The sequence below is a fragment of the Protopterus annectens genome, chromosome 12.part0, assembly GCF_019279795.1.
Source record: "Protopterus annectens isolate FY-2018-M chromosome 12.part0, PAN1.0, whole genome shotgun sequence".
NCBI classification, from domain to species: Eukaryota; Metazoa; Chordata; order Ceratodontiformes; family Protopteridae; genus Protopterus; species Protopterus annectens.
Genome location: NC_056746.1, coordinates 1,088,633,754 through 1,088,649,375, shown reverse-complemented (window position 1 = coordinate 1,088,649,375; position 15,622 = coordinate 1,088,633,754). Strand labels below are relative to the sequence as shown.

The window sequence follows — 15,622 nt, the reverse complement described above, 5'->3', positions numbered from 1 at the left end:
TTTCATGAGTCAGAACAGAAAATGTTTATATTTCCTACATCTTTCCATACTGTATTTCACCCTGCCTCCCTTTTCCTTCTATTGAGTTTCTGTGCGATTAGGATTTCAAGTCCTTTTTTTTCCTACCCACTCCTTTTTCACAGGTCCTTTCTTTATCATAGTTAGTAGACCTTTTTTTTTCATTCCTCCCCAAATTTTTTCCTACCTGTAAATACGGTATTTCTTGTATACCATGATTGGTATACTTATTTTTCGATTCCTCTAATTTTTAAAAAAAAAAGGCTTTCCAGCTTGTTATTTCTGGACATGGCTGAAAAAACAACAGGTTTAAAAAAAAGTGCACTTACTGTGGGCATGAAATACCTAATTCTGATGCTCGCAGAGAGTACCTATATATGGTTTAGGATGGCTTACCTTGAAACTTCTGTCAAATTTGTGTGGGTTTTAGTTCTCATTCCTTTAGCGATTGTCACAACAAACTGGTGTTAAAGGGATTGCTGCCTGCATCTGCTTCCTTCACTGTTGCTTCTGTTTGAGGGGCTGAAACCCCTATTAAGAAACAGAAATCCTCTTTGGAGCCAGGGAGCATAGAAAATGAAAATGCTCTCCTGCCTTATCTCCAAAACCCGCTCCAGTTTCAGAACCACCAGCTTATTTAACAAAAAAAATTGGATCCAACATTGGGGACACTTAAATCTGCTCAGTCATAGAGCCTTTGTTTTTCACCAGAGCCCATTTTCCCATGGCTCTGATCACCTTTCTTACAAAACACTCCAAAGAGAATGTCACTTCTCTCTTTCATGTCATCCTCTATCAAGTCCTCCTGGAGTCTTTCCAAGGCAGATGTGGATAGGATGATGAGTAAGTTCCTCAAGGCTCAGATTCAGCTGGGGTATTATCTCTCCATCTCCCTTTTGGATCTGTCAGCCTCCAACCTATATCTCATCCAGTTGCATCTCTTTCTCCGATCCGTCCAGTGATTTCAGAGCTTTAGGATCCGAGTATTCCAAGACTCATTGTGCCAGATCTGAAGACCGCTATATCTTAGAGTCCAACTGCATCTCTGACATGTTCATTTCCGATCAACATAGGGCATCTACAACCTGTTCAAGTCTTGGAGTTTATAGGAACTCTCCTAGACACCATCATTCAATTGGTCTTCCTTCTTTCAAACAGGGTACAGTCCTTAAGATTGCAGGTGAGACATTCTTTCAAACCCATCTCCCCCAGCAAAACTAGTTCTTCAGGATTGATGGTGGTGATTATTACATTGGTCCCATTAGCTCATTTCCACTGGAGTGTTCTTCAATGGACTCTGGCTGTACAGTGGTCAATCCTTCTACAGCCTCTATCCTGTCTGATAAAACTTTCTCAGGTTTGCAGGGATTTCCTGTGTTGGTGGTAAAGTCCAACAAGGTTTGTCAGGTCCGCCCTTTTGTGTTCCCACCCCTAGTAGCCACGGTGATAACGGGCACATCCCAACTGGGGTGGGGTGGAGCATTTCTTGGGATGGATAGTCCAAGGCACGTAGTCCCCAGAAGAGACCAATCTGCATATTAATGTCCTGGAAATTAGGGTAGTCTTCTAGTATTGCAGGCCTCTCAGGACTCTGTTCCTCCTGCGACGAATATCCAAACAGACATGTTGGTAGTTTGGTACATCAACAGACATGGGGAACTTAATCCTATCCCCTTTGTTGAGAAGCAGTGAGAGTGTGGTTGTGGACAATCTCTTCTGACCGCTTTCTTATAGCAATGTATATACTGGGGAAATCCAATGTACTAGCAGTCAAATTCTGCACGTCCATTCCAGATGCCTCACGAGTGGTGTCTCAACCAATCGGTGACACAGTGGATCATCTATGGGGGTCAAACTTGCTGCAGTCTATTTTCCTCTTCCCACAACAGCAAATGCAGCAGGTTCTTTTCCCTGATTCCCGCGCCCTGGAAGTCACTGAGACTTTTCTCTAATCCCCAGATGTATTCAGAAAACACTTCTGTTGAAGAGCAAGGTGTTGACCAGGCCAAAAGATAGCAATGAGGATAAGCGTGGTTTCCCTTCCTGTGGTATCACCTTCTACATCCGCGCTGATTCTGGACCTCAGTCCAAATATAATTTCTCATTCCATGGAGATGGCACATCTGGATTTTGTAGGCCTCAAGTTGACTGCATGGTTGCTGCAATTCCATTAATGATTAGACAGCCCAGGCTTTCCTCCCTGGTCTTCCAGAAAAGACTCCCACTAGAAAAATTTACAAGCATAAATGGAAAAGATTTTCTTATTGGGCCTACCGGAGGGACTTAGATTCTTCAAAATGTAAAAATACTGCATCATTTGATCCTGACAATATCCTTGAATGCATCCTAAGTAGCATGAAGCATGATTGTCAAACCCCTCACTGCACTGTTCAATTTCAGCCTCAATACAGGTTTTGTGCAAAGCAAATTGATAATAACTTCATTCATTCCCACTGCATATGAGAGAACCTTCCTCAAACCCATAAAGTCTGACCAGCCTCATATGCAAAGCTGTTGAAGTACTTGTCATGAAACTAATCAGTTGGGGAGCCTCCAAACGCTGGACCTGTCTCAGTTTGGATTCATTAATGGCAGGTCATGCTTGCTTAACTTGGTTGGACATTTTTGAAAAGGTCAACAAAGCAATGGATGAAGGCAAAATGGTACATACCTCATACCTTGACCTGGCCAAAGTTTTTGACACAATTCCCCAAATGAGTATAGTTGAAAAGCTAAATTTGCTGGGGTTAAGAAGAATGCCCTTTATGTCTGGTCGCACAACACCTGCCGTGTCTGTGTGACCGTCTGTTTCCATCTTTGTCTTTCAAATGCATGGAATTTAAATGCCAGAAGACGTTTGAAATGTGGACTAGGAACAGACAAGTGAGAGGTAATGGTGTGTGTGTGTAAGAAGTAGGTATATGGGTAGGTAGGGGTGTGTGTGTAAGAAGTAGGCATATGGGTGTGTGTGTAAGAAAGTAGGTATGTAGGTACGGGATGTGTGTGTGTCTGTCATAGCTCTCAACTGTCCAGATTTTTGCCTCAAATTTTTGGTCTGTTCCTCATAAAATTTATGGTTTTCTAGCAAATCACTGAGGACCTAATACATTAAATAATGGCATATATTTGAGTTTCAGTTGTAATATTCTTCAGAAAATGCATGCTAACACAAATCCTGTTATTCTAGCAACTTTCTGGGTTTATAAGTGCAATATTTTAAAATCTGTCCCTATTTTTGGGCCTTTCTGCCCCCCCCCCCATTATTTTATGCTTTGTCCAAATTTCCTTGAGCTAAGAGGTTGAGAAGCATTGTGTGTCTGTGTACACTCACGTGTGTAAAAAGAGTGAAGGATGGGGTGTCTCAGCTGTCCAGGTTTTTGCCTCATTTTGTCTGTTCCGCAAAAGATTGTGGTTTTTTGGGTTTATTGTGACAAGTCAGTGAGGGCAGAATTCACTAAATAATGACAGGCATTCGAGTTTCAGACTTCATATCCTTCAGAAAATTTATAACATAATATCTTTTATTGTAGCAACGTTATAAGTTTGTGAGACCAGTATTTGAAGTTTGACTCCATTTTGGGGAATTTGTCCCCACCCTTAATTTTGGCTTAAACAGATTTATTGTGATGAGGTTGAGGTGTGTGTGTGTGTGTGTGTGTGTGTGTGTGTGTGTGTGTGTGTGTGTGTGTGTGTGCGTGCGTGCGCAAGAGAGAGCCAAGGGTGTGTGTGTGTGTAAGAGAAAGCCAAGGGTGTGTGTAAGAGAAAGCCAAGTGTGTGTAAGAGAAAGCCAAGTGTGTGTGTAAGAGAGACAAGTGTGTGTGTGTGTGTATGAGAGAGACAAGGGTGTGTGTGTGTGTATGAGAGAGACAAGGGTGTGTGTGTGTGTATGAGAGAGACAAGGGTGTGTGTGTGTATGAGAGAGACAAGGGTGTGTGTGTGTATGAGAGAGACAAGGGCGCGCGTGTGTGTGTGTGTGTGTGTGTGTGTGTGTGTGTGTGTGTGTGTGTGTGTGTGTGTGTAAGAGAGAGCCAAGGGTGTGTGTGTGTAAGAGAGAGCCAAGGGTGTGTGTGTGTAAGAGAGAGCCAAGGGTGTGTGTGTGTAAGAGAGAGCCAAGGGTGTGTGTGTGTAAGAGAGACAAGGGTGTGTGTGTAAGAGAGACAAGGGTGTGTGTAAGAGAGACAAGGGTGTGTGTGTAAGAGAGACAAGGGTGTGTGTGTGTGTATGAGAGAGACAAGGGTGTGTGTGTGTGTGTGTATGAGAGAGACAAGGGTGTGTGTGTGTGTATGAGAGAGACAAGGCCGTGTGTGTGTGTGTGTGTGTGTGTGTGTGTGTGTAAGAGGGAGGCAGGGGCGTGTGTGTAAGAGGGAGGCAGGGGCGTGTGTGTGTGTAAGAGGGAGATAAGGGCGTGCGTGTGTGTAAGAGGGAGATAAGGGTGTGTGTGTAAGAGGGAGATAAGAGGGAGATTAGGTGTGTGTGTAAGAGGGAGATTAGGGTGTGTGTGCATGCGTAAGAGGGAGGTAGGGGTGTGTGCGGGCACGTAAGAGGGAGGTAGGGGTGCACGCGTAAGAGGGAGGTAGGGTGTGTGTAAGAGGGAGGTGTAGGGTGTGTGTGTGTATGTGTGTGTGCATGTGTAAGAGGGAGGTGTGTGCATGTGTAAGAGGGAGGTAGGGGTGTGTGCATGTGTAAGAGGGAGGTAGGGGTGTGTACATGTGTAAGAGGGAGGTAGGGTCTGTGTGTTTGAGAGATGGAGGCAGGTAGGTGTGTGTGTGTTTCGTGTATGAGAATGGAGGTAGGGGTGTGTGTATTGTGTGTAAGCGATGGAGGTAGGTGTGTGTGTTTGTGTGTCTTTAAGAGGGACGGAGGTAGGTGTGTGTGTGTGTGTTGTGTAAGATGGAGGTGCATACCTCTCGACTGTCCCTGATTTTGACTGAAATTTTAGCTCTGTCGTCTTAATCCAGCCAAAAAGTGATGACTTTTGGAAAAAAGGTGATGAATTACACTTAAGTAATGACACTAATTAGCATTAGACTGCTTTTATTTTAGAAAAATGCATAGTCATTTGTTTCCTGTTATTTTGTCAATGTCTCAAATTAATAATACTAATATTTGAAAAGTTTCCCTGATTCGGTTGAGATTTGTCCCTCTTTGGTTGAGAGGTGTGTGTGTGTGTGTGTGTGTATAAAAGAGGTAGGTAGCATACTTCTCAACTGTCCAGATTTTTGCAATGTCCAGATTTTTGCCCCATATTTTTGGTCTGTTCCTCATAAAAAGGACTAAAGTTTGACAACTTATCTTGGCAATGATATATCAGCATTTTTCACTGAATGTTCTCTATTTCTATGGTCACACTGTGCATTTACATCTTACTGAATTGTTGAGATTACTGTGTTTTTATACAGTACTCAAACAGTTGTTGCTGTGTCTTTCGGCTTTTCCCGGTTAGGGGTCACCACAGCAGAACTCCGGTCCACTAATGATTGGTAGTTGATTTTTACGTGCTGAGTTACCAGGCCTGACGCACAACCTTCAGTGAAGGTACACCCATTCACACATGTCTCCATGCAGAAGACACTCTAGCTGAGAATCTAACCGGATAGTGTCTTACTGTGAGGCGACAACGCTACTGCAGCACCACCACCGCGGATACAGTACTCAAACAGTGATTGTTTTAATTGGTTCCTTATAAGTAATTTTTATTTCTGCCTTAGTGGTCCCCAAAGTAGTTCTCCTATTTTCACCGGTCTCCAAGTATAAAAAGGTTGAAAACCACTGGCCTAAACAACCTGTCCTACATGGACTGACTCAAAGCCCTGTCACTATACTTAATATCCTACAGACTGCTAAGATGTGATGTGTCTGGCAAGCAAGGCATCCTCAGACCCAGTACTGATTTGATTTTACTGCACATCAGCAAGTCAAATGGCGTCAGAAGTACTCTGTCTAGGGATTTAAACCTCTTCTGCAACATCAGCAGAACTGTTCGGAGGGACACCTGTCTGTTGCTCTGGAACAGACTCCCCATCCACATAAAACAAAGTTTATTCCTATCAATACCAATGCACAGCTTGTATCTATGGATGGGAAACAAAAAATTTATCTCAGTACCGCTCCCTTAATTACTAATAGAGGCAGCTCCTGCACGCTTTATCCAATGCTTGGGTCTCCTCAAATTATCTGTGGTATGATCCCATTTATTCTCATTAAGGGGTAATGTATAATTATCAACCACGGGAAAGGGTAATCTCTAATCAAATGGGATATGTTAATTCAGGCACAAAAAGGGAAACTTGACTAGCCTTAAAATAGCCCACAAGGTCAGCTATACTAGTACTTACCTGTGAAGCTGTGAATCTTTTTTTTTTCTCCTTGGCAGGTAGGTATTTAATGTTGGCACTAACTGCTGTTTCTTCCTTTGCTGTAATATGTGATTTTTATCACTTTTGCCTAAAATATTTATTTAGGTTTAAAAATGTCAAGTTTACATTGCAATCTGCTGGCATAATTTATTTGCTTCCATACTGTTAAGAGAATGAGTTACGTCTGTATAGTGCAATATCCCTGTGCCATTTTTTTGTAGTGATGGATATTTGCATTTCTGATTTATGACAGGTCGTGAAAATTTGGCTTTAGGTCTAGTTCAATTTTCTGTGTCTAGATTATATAACTAGCTTATACAGAGAGCATATCTTAAGTGAAAATATTTTGCATACTGACCATAAGGAACATGGGAGCCCAGACCTGGAGGTAATTTTTTTTGATTTTCCATCCAGTTGTCAAGGTTTCATTTAAATAGGGTCGGAGTGAAATCTGTTTTACATGAGTGCGGATGCGTATTCAGCAGCGTTGGAATCCTGTGGAGCACGCATCTGATCTCCAGCACATTCTGTTTATCACAAGTGAAGTTCATATCCCTGGATTAAGTCTTTCTGTTGCTGTTAGTTTTGTGCATGTGCAACAGATCCATCAAGTTTGGGTCTGAGGAAGCCCTATAAGCCAGATCCCCTGTCAGCAGTCTGTAGGTGACTGAATGCAGAGTTAGGGCCTTTTAGGCAGTTTTCCAAAGGGTCGTATAATGTTTTTTTTGGGATAGAGTTTTAGGCCATGCCTTTGGCACCAGTCATTAGTCCGTGTTAAACTCTCTCATAAGATGCTGGTGTTTTGGAAGAATAGATCCCAATTTACAGTCATCTGTGAAATTGATGAGCCCAGAGACCTTGAACATTAATTAGCCTTTACTTTTGAGAATAGGTGCTGATCAGGAGTGGACTCAACACAGAGCCCTGGTGTACTCTGCTGATGACCACTCTCTTGGTTAAGGTGGCCTCAAAGATTCTAACTTCTTGGGTCCAGTCCGTGAGCCAGCCAACAGTGCGAATTATGTAGGATTTATGCCTAGCTCAGAGATTGAGGTATTGTAGCAAATGCCTTGGCGCTGTCCCATGTTGGTGAGTATGAGGTCAGTATGTTTGATTTCCAGTTGAGTGTGCATTATCTGTTCCTTGATGTTTGTGTTAAAGTCCAGGAAGCATTATGCATGTGAGTTTGAGGCAGTGTACAGGTTTAGACTCTAAGGGGCATCGATGCTAACCTGTAGCTAGCCATGATATGGTGAGGGACCTTATCTGTGGTGACTTGCATGTGGATGAGATCCACGGTATTATCCTGCTTTACCAACCTGGAGGTATGTTTGCTGCTAGCATAGATTGAAGCACCTCCACCTTTGCCCCCGTCTGTGCTGTTGGTGTAAATGCATGGAAGGCACTGTAGCTTTGCACTACCTGACTACTTTCTACAGTGTCGGTCACTGCATAGATGTCAACACTGTCCATAGTGAACAGGGCTTGAAGGATGTGGAGTTTTTGTTCTGTAGCCTCTTAGCATTGAAACTTTTTCATTATGTTGGCAGTTTTGTCTTTTTGGCATTACCTAAAAAAGACAGTTATGGAGTGGATAAAGTTTTACCCAGTATCTGAAATCCTAGGGTGAACAGGCACAGCTCATCCTTGGCAAAGCAATGTGATCTGTTGAACATGTCATCCCATGCTGATAGATATTGGATCCCCCTGGAGTGACTCCAGAAACTTAGTTATTAGATCAATCAGTTTATGTTCATACTGTGGCATCATCCCTGGTGAAGGTAGAATGCTACTAAGTGCAAGGCTCGTACATGTGTGTGGCGCACATTCTAAGAACTCCATCATGTCTCTTTTTATAGAGCCCATTTAGGTGCATTTCAGGTCATTTACACCTACATGGACTGTGACAGAGTCATATTGGTTACGGGGGTGCAGTGACATGAGTGTGTGTGATTATTTGGATCCTCACTACAGATAGGCAACTAATAGTTGTCTTTTCCTTGGCTAACCTGGTGAGTAAGGAATCAGTGGCGTCCCCAATGACAAGAGTATTAGCTAAAGTATATGCTTGACTTGTGGGCTTTGCTCTTGGCTTAATTCTGCGCAATGCCACACACCTTAAGTTTCAGACTTAAGTCTAACTTTGTAGAGAAATTTTACTGTCTGGGCGTTTGCTATTTTCTATGCCACTACTAACCACTACTGCATGTTAAGCAGCTCCTCTAAAACTCTTCTGATTTATATCAGAGGAGGAAAAAAGCTTGAAAACTGGCTCCTATGCCCACTAACTATTAAATGACCACACTTTGGGCTCCTCTGAGTGCTTCTCAACTCAGAGAGAAGGTAAATACCTTCTGCCACAAGATGATCCTGGAATTCCTTAATGTAAAAGCACAGGAAAAGTTGCAAACAAAACAACAGTCTCTGGTTAATTCCCCATGTGTATTGATGCTGTAGAAGAGTTAGAGAACTCTGACACACAAGCTTTATAAAGGCTTGCAGTCTTGAAAGGCTAGCTAGAAATCTAGAAAGACGTGCTTCAAAATAGAAAAAGGCATAAGGAGCAAAATGTGTTGTAGGCCGATAAGCATGTCATCTGTACTTTGTTGCCTGAGAACCATGTATCCTGCATGTTTAAGAGTGTGCATTGTAAAAGATCGCCTGCTGTGACAATTTCATTCTACACTTTGTATTAACTGTTTGGTAGCTTCTAACCCTGAGGTAAAAGAAAAATTGTTTAAAAGGTTAGTCTGCAAGGTTCTTTCTCATAAGGAGCTGTTCTTCTAGCAGCCATAAATGCCATTCCCTTCATTAATTTCTTAGGCAACAGTTAGGCACTGGTGTCATCAAAAATCTCTAAGGGTTGAATTTAGGCAAACATTTCTTGCTTCGGGCACTTTGAATAAATTTTCTGTAGGGGTTAAAAAAAACAACTTAGGTGACATGTTTCTTTGAGTGTGGCAAATGTGCTTTATAAGGTAATATTTCTTTAAGGCCATGTGCTTTCTTAATAGCTTTTCAGTGTTTCCTTTACAAGGTAGTTTAACAGTGAGTCAGTGGTGTGGTCCTTCAGCATTTCAGAGGTCCCTTGTTCTATGTGTTACCAGTTTTGATTATATTCATTTTTTTTAACCAATTAAACCCACTAGGCACTACATTTTTGTTTCATTTTAGGGTTGTTCTGAGGCACTGTCTGAATGACTGGCTCAGAGACCAGCATTGTTCACATAGAGTTGAGGGAATCAGTCAGAAATAAGTTTTGAATAAATCTTGTTAGCTGCCCATAATTGTAATCCTGTACACAAAAGTGCCACCTGCCTTGTAGTAACTGTTTTATGCCAATTTTCTGTATTTTCAGGATGAAGAAATTGGAATGCTGGGAGAGATAACACACTTGCAAACCATTTTGGAGGATCTGACCACCTTGACAGCTGACCCAGCCAAACTGCCCCCCTCTAGTGAGCAGGTAAGTCCAAAGAATGCTTCCCCAACCCGATTACCAGCACAGCAGGACACTGTAACACTTGTGTTTTCAAGGTACATTTCGGATGAAAAGTGATTGTGGTTGCCACATGAGGGGTATGATGTCTCTACTCAGTATCACTTTTTTCCATGCTCTTTCAGTAACCGAGGCAACATCAAGTTTCTTTAAATCATTCAAGCAGTACAATATTAATCGATGTGTATGACGGTAGTATGACACTGGTAAGGCCTGCAGTAGGAGTGATGGATGCGTGCAAAGTGGAGGTGGGATTACATCAAGGATCACCTCTGAGCCCTTTCTTATTTACACTAGTGATGGACAGGTTGACAGACGAGATCAGACAGGAGTGCCCATGGACTATGATGTTTGCTGATGACATTGTGATCTGTAGTGAGAGTAGGCAACAGGTTGAGAAGACCCTGGACAGGTAGAGATATTCTCTAGAGAGTAGAGGAATGAAGGTCAGCAGGACTAAGAAATAATACATGTTTGTGAATGTGAGGGAGGATAGAGGAATGGTGAAGGATGCAGGGAGAAGAGTTGGCGAAGGTGGATGAGTTTAAATACTTGGGATCAACAGTTCAGAGTAATGGTGAGCGTGGAAGAGAGGTGGAGAAGAGAGTGCAGGCAGAGTGGAGTGGGTGGAGAAGTGTCAGTAGTGATTTGTGACAGACTGGTGCCAGTAAGCATGAAAGGGAAGGTCTACAAGAGGGTAGTGGGACCAGCTATGTTGTATGGTTTGGAGACGATGGCATTGACAAAGGCAGGAGTCAGAGCTGGAGGTGGCAGAGTTAAAGATGTTAAGATTTGCACTGGGTGTGACAAGAATGGGGATAGGATTAGGAGTCAGTATATTTAGAGGGTCAGCTCAAGTTGGACAGTTAGGAGACAAAGCCAGAGAGGTGAGATTACGTTGGTTTGACCAAGTGCTGAGGAGTGATGCTGGGTATATTGGGAATAAGATGCAAAGGATGGAGCCACCAGGTAAGAGGAAGGCCTAAGATAAGGTTCATGGATGTGGTGAGAGAGGACATGCAGGTGGTTGGTGTGACAGAGCAAGATGCAGCAGACAGGAAGAAATGGAAACCGATTATCTGCTCTGGCAACCCATAAGGAAGAAGAATACAATGTTAATAATGTTCTATATAGTCATCCCTGTTTCATGCATGTATCTATACACCATTTATAAATGCAGACAAGTTTATGTAAATGAAGTACAACACGGTTGAGTGATAAAGTTGACTGTGAACACCTGCCTTAGTCTGCTTTGTTTAGAGAGAAATGGGAGAAAAGGTTTGTAAGCGAAAAATCAAGGATACATCATTGCATTTTGGACATTGCTTAGTAATCTCTGCATTTTTAAGCATTTAGTGTATACCATCGTCCATTTCTCTTTGTGGTACATCATTCATTTTAACACTCTCTGATTAGCCATTTTGCTGTTCTAAGACACTTACACTAGTATTACTCAAGCTTCTGGATGCATTTTTGCTTTTGTACAATGCATCAAAGGTGTTGGAACTATAAATGTTAAACTTTTCATACGGGCTTCCCACTCCTGAAACATTGAATCCTGTAAGTTTTGCCATCTTGTAATTTTTTTGGCATATCTACTGCTGACATTGTATAGAATAAACTGGTAATGCTGAAGTCATGTGGGAACACATACGTGGAACAAAAATTGCCAACTCAGAGCTAATTGCTAAATCATTTCCAGTGATCTATATAGTTTAATATCTCAAAAGTGTTTTTTTCTCAGTACATTCAAAAGTACTTATCCTGGCCATATTGTTGAACATAGGCTTATTTGACAAGGGTATAGAATACATTTTGTGCTACCTTTGTGGAGGTAGGAAGCCTTTGATGGGGAATTTCCATGAAAATATATGTTATTGCAAAGACTGAGCTGTATGTGTGGGTGCTCACAAGTTTGTTTAGTGGTAGTTTGTGGATCCGTTACAATAAATCCAGTAAGTAATGAAGGTTGATAACAGATGCCTAGTAAGATTCTGTAAAGTTAAGAAAGCTGATTTTCTGGAACAGTTTTTTTTTTTTTCCAACTTGTTCATACAAACATTTGACTGAGAAATACACAGGTAATTTCCAAACAAAGCTTCTAACAACATTCTTATATGTACACTATTTACATGAATGCTTCTTCCATATTTTAACATAGAAGTACATATGAAGATTCTTGTCACTAGGGATAATATATTGTAATAATATGATTCCTGATAGGGTTAGTCTTTATACTATATATATCCAGGGAGTTTCCTGGGCTCGGTACATTAAGCCAGTATAATGTTGAAAATTTCTTCCCAATCTTCAGATTATTTATGTTTGCTATGATTATTTAGTAGTTTGTGGGCTAATATATGATGTTAAGTTGTCTCTCTACTTCATTCTGCTGAGCCTTTTGAAGGAGTTTTTTCTTCTCAGACCTCCTATAAGAAAGAAATCTTCCTTCTCCTTCATTTAATTTTCATTGATTCTTTTTCCTCTTCCTTCCTCAACCTGCAGCTTCTTGTTCCTTGAAATTATTATCATGGAAAACTCCTTGTCTGGCTCACATCACTCAGCCAGAAGAATTTTCTCCCAAGAACTTTGCTTCTCCTTTTCTTTTGTTTAAGTTCAGAGTTTCCACAGAGTTTCAACCCTTAACTAACCCCTCCCTTTTTGTTGCAAAAGACAATCTAAACCAAAGCATTGACCTCCTGTCTTTTTCCCCTCCTGTCTTTCAAAATAGGTCAAAAAATACCTGGATGTTCATCTTTTATCGCTAAAATCTTGAAGTTGTCCCATGAAGTTTGAGATGGGTTCAGCCAATTAGTAGCTATTCAACAATGACAACAACGTAATTTCACTGAAGGTACAGGACGGCACAACGATATCCCAGCTGGAACAGGTCACAAATTTCACAGTTTAATAAACAAATTGTGAATAGTACAAAAGTTGAAACAGATTCAATAGTCAAAAGTTAAGCACTTTCATCTGTCATACACAGACTTCATCAGAGCCACCATTTTTTTCTGAATTTCACTTATATACTTCAATCTGGCGCCAACAACATTTAAAAATGCAGTTTAAAATTTAAAGGCATACTAACATGTTTGACATCTTATTCAACACGTTAAATGATATATAATATAAATCAATTGTATATGGATGTTATTTTATAAAAAATATAATAAAATTAATATATTTTTATGTTTTTACACTGCTGAATTCCATCTACTAAAAAACATGTTAACACACGCACTATATACTTGGGGCAAATCAAGTATACATTTCTGTCACATACTGGCGACTAAACATATGTCTTATAATAAATATCTTGTAAATATAATATTAATTACTAAAATATAAAAACAAACATATGTACATAATGCATATATCATGTTAAATAAAAATCTATGCCAGACTTAAAAAAGGTTTAATGCTGATGAAATCATTTATGCCTGGTGACCTAACAGCGTCTGTAAACATTTGCCATTTACTGTCCTTTTTGGCTAACCTGTCTTTTATATTACCCCCTCTAGTGGTCATTTCAACCTGATCTATTATGGTAAATTTAAAGCTATGTGTTTCCCCATTAGATACTATGTGTCTACATAGGGCATTCTTTTTTATCTTTTTTCTTTATACAGTACATATGGTCATATATACGACGTTTTAACTGTCTCTCCGTTTTCCCTATGTAGAATGCAGGACATATCTCACAAGTAGCTATATACACCACAAATACTGTGTTACAATTTCCTGCTCTTCCCTTTATGTATGTTCCATTAAAATTTTTTAATTTAAATTCTTCTTTTTCATTAATATATCTACACTGTTTGCATGCGCCACATTTAACTGTGGCCTTTTTCTTGTGTCCATCATTTTGCATATTAAATTCAATCATCCTTTTCAAATTGGGTCCTGTTTTATAAACAAATTTTGGGAAGGTACCTACTTTCTGTGATATTTTTTCATCCATAGTAATCAGTTTCCAATGTTGAATAATAATGTTCTCAATATATTTTACTACAGGGGAATACGTTAACACACATACCCTGTGAAATTGATCCTTCTTTACGTCCATCTTTTGGACAATGGGATTGCCTAATATAGGTTTGTATTTCCCTTCCCATTCTGAGCTGATATACCCAGCTACATCAGTAAGTAAATGTACAGGATATCCTCTTTCTCTAAACATTAGCTCAATGAATTACACTTCATGTAACATAATTTCCTTCGTGGAGGACATTCGAGCCACTCGTATACACTGCCCCTTGAATATGTTTTTGAACACATGTTTGGGGTGGTTACTACTGAACTCCAGATAATCGTTCGAAAACGTATCTTTTCTGTGTATACGAGATGTAAAACCATGGTCCCCATGTTCTATATAGGTGTCCAGGTAAGAAATACCTTTTTCACTGTAATTAAATGTAAATTTAAAAAAATCTGTTGTATGGTTAAGATACTCAATAAACATTTCTATTAAATCAACAGGGCCATCCCATAACAAAAAGAAATCATCCAAAAATCTCGTGTAAAACTTAACATATTTAAAGTATTCACAGTTAAATACATGTCCAGTCTCCCATTCCAACATAACTTTAAATTTACCATAATAGATCAGGTTGAAATGACCACTAGAGGGGGTAATATAAAAGACAGGTTAGCCAAAAAGGAGAGTAAATGGCAAATGTTTACAGATGCTGTTAGGTCACCAGGCATAAATGATTTCATCAGCATTAAACCTTTTTTTAAGTCTGGCATAGATTTTTATTTAACATGGTATATGCATTATGTACATATGTTTGTTTTTATATTTTAGTAATTAATATTATATTTACAAGATATTTATTATAAGACATATGTTTAGTCGCCAGTATGTGACAGAAATGTATACTTGATTTGCCCCAAGTATATAGTGCGTGTGTTAACAACATGTTTTTAGTAGATGGAATTCAGCAGTGTAAAAACATAAAAATATATTAATTTTTTTTATATTTTTTTATAAAATAACATCCATATACAATTGATTTATATTATATATCATTTAATGTGTTGAATAAGATTTGTCAAACTTGTTAGTATGTCTTTAAATTTTAAACTGCATTTTAAAATGTTTTTGGTGCCAAATTGAAGTAGATAAGTGAAATTCAGAAAAAAATGGTGGTTCTGATGAAGTCTGCGTATGACAGATGAAAGCGTTTAACTTTTGACTTGAATCTGTTTCAACTTTTGTACTATTCACAATTTGTTTATTAAACTGTGAAATTTGTGACCTGTTCCAGCTGGGATATCGTTGTGCCGTCCTGTACCTTCAGTAAAATTCAATTAGTAGCTATGTAGAGTTTCATTAGCAAAAAGATATTCATAAGTATGGTCATTTGGGATCTAGATAGATTATTTCGAGGGATATGCAATATCATAAATTCCCAAGAAAGCGTTGAATTTTGATATCCCATCTTTTGCAGTTGTAATTTTAAGGAATTCCTAAGTTTGTATATACATTTTTTTTTTTTTATAAACAGATCTGGGATTTCCTAGGTGATGTTAGGTGAATGGTGTGTAGGCATGTCTGTGGAAAGTGTTTAATTTATTGAAATGGTACTAATGTTCAAACTGTAGATTGAATGTACTAACCAGTTCTACCACTGTGTAACGTACCTCTGCAAACATGCATGATGCATTGATTAGTGGCACCCCTTGTAGATCTAATAAAAAAAAATCTGTGAATTGGAGACTGATAGAAAAATCAGAAGCTTTG

The 15,622-nt window shown here is 39.6% G+C and overlaps 1 protein-coding gene across 1 annotated transcript in view; it reads left to right on the top strand.

Annotated features, from left to right (window-relative positions):
- Positions 1-15,622, top strand: part of LOC122816990 (protein MTSS 1-like) — a gene marked incomplete in the record, with an annotated part of 941,883 nt that overhangs the window by 752,677 nt on the left and 173,584 nt on the right. Inside the window, 1 exon segment of the mRNA XM_044090103.1 lies at positions 9,733-9,840. Within this exon segment, the coding sequence (XP_043946038.1) occupies positions 9,733-9,840 (108 nt within the window).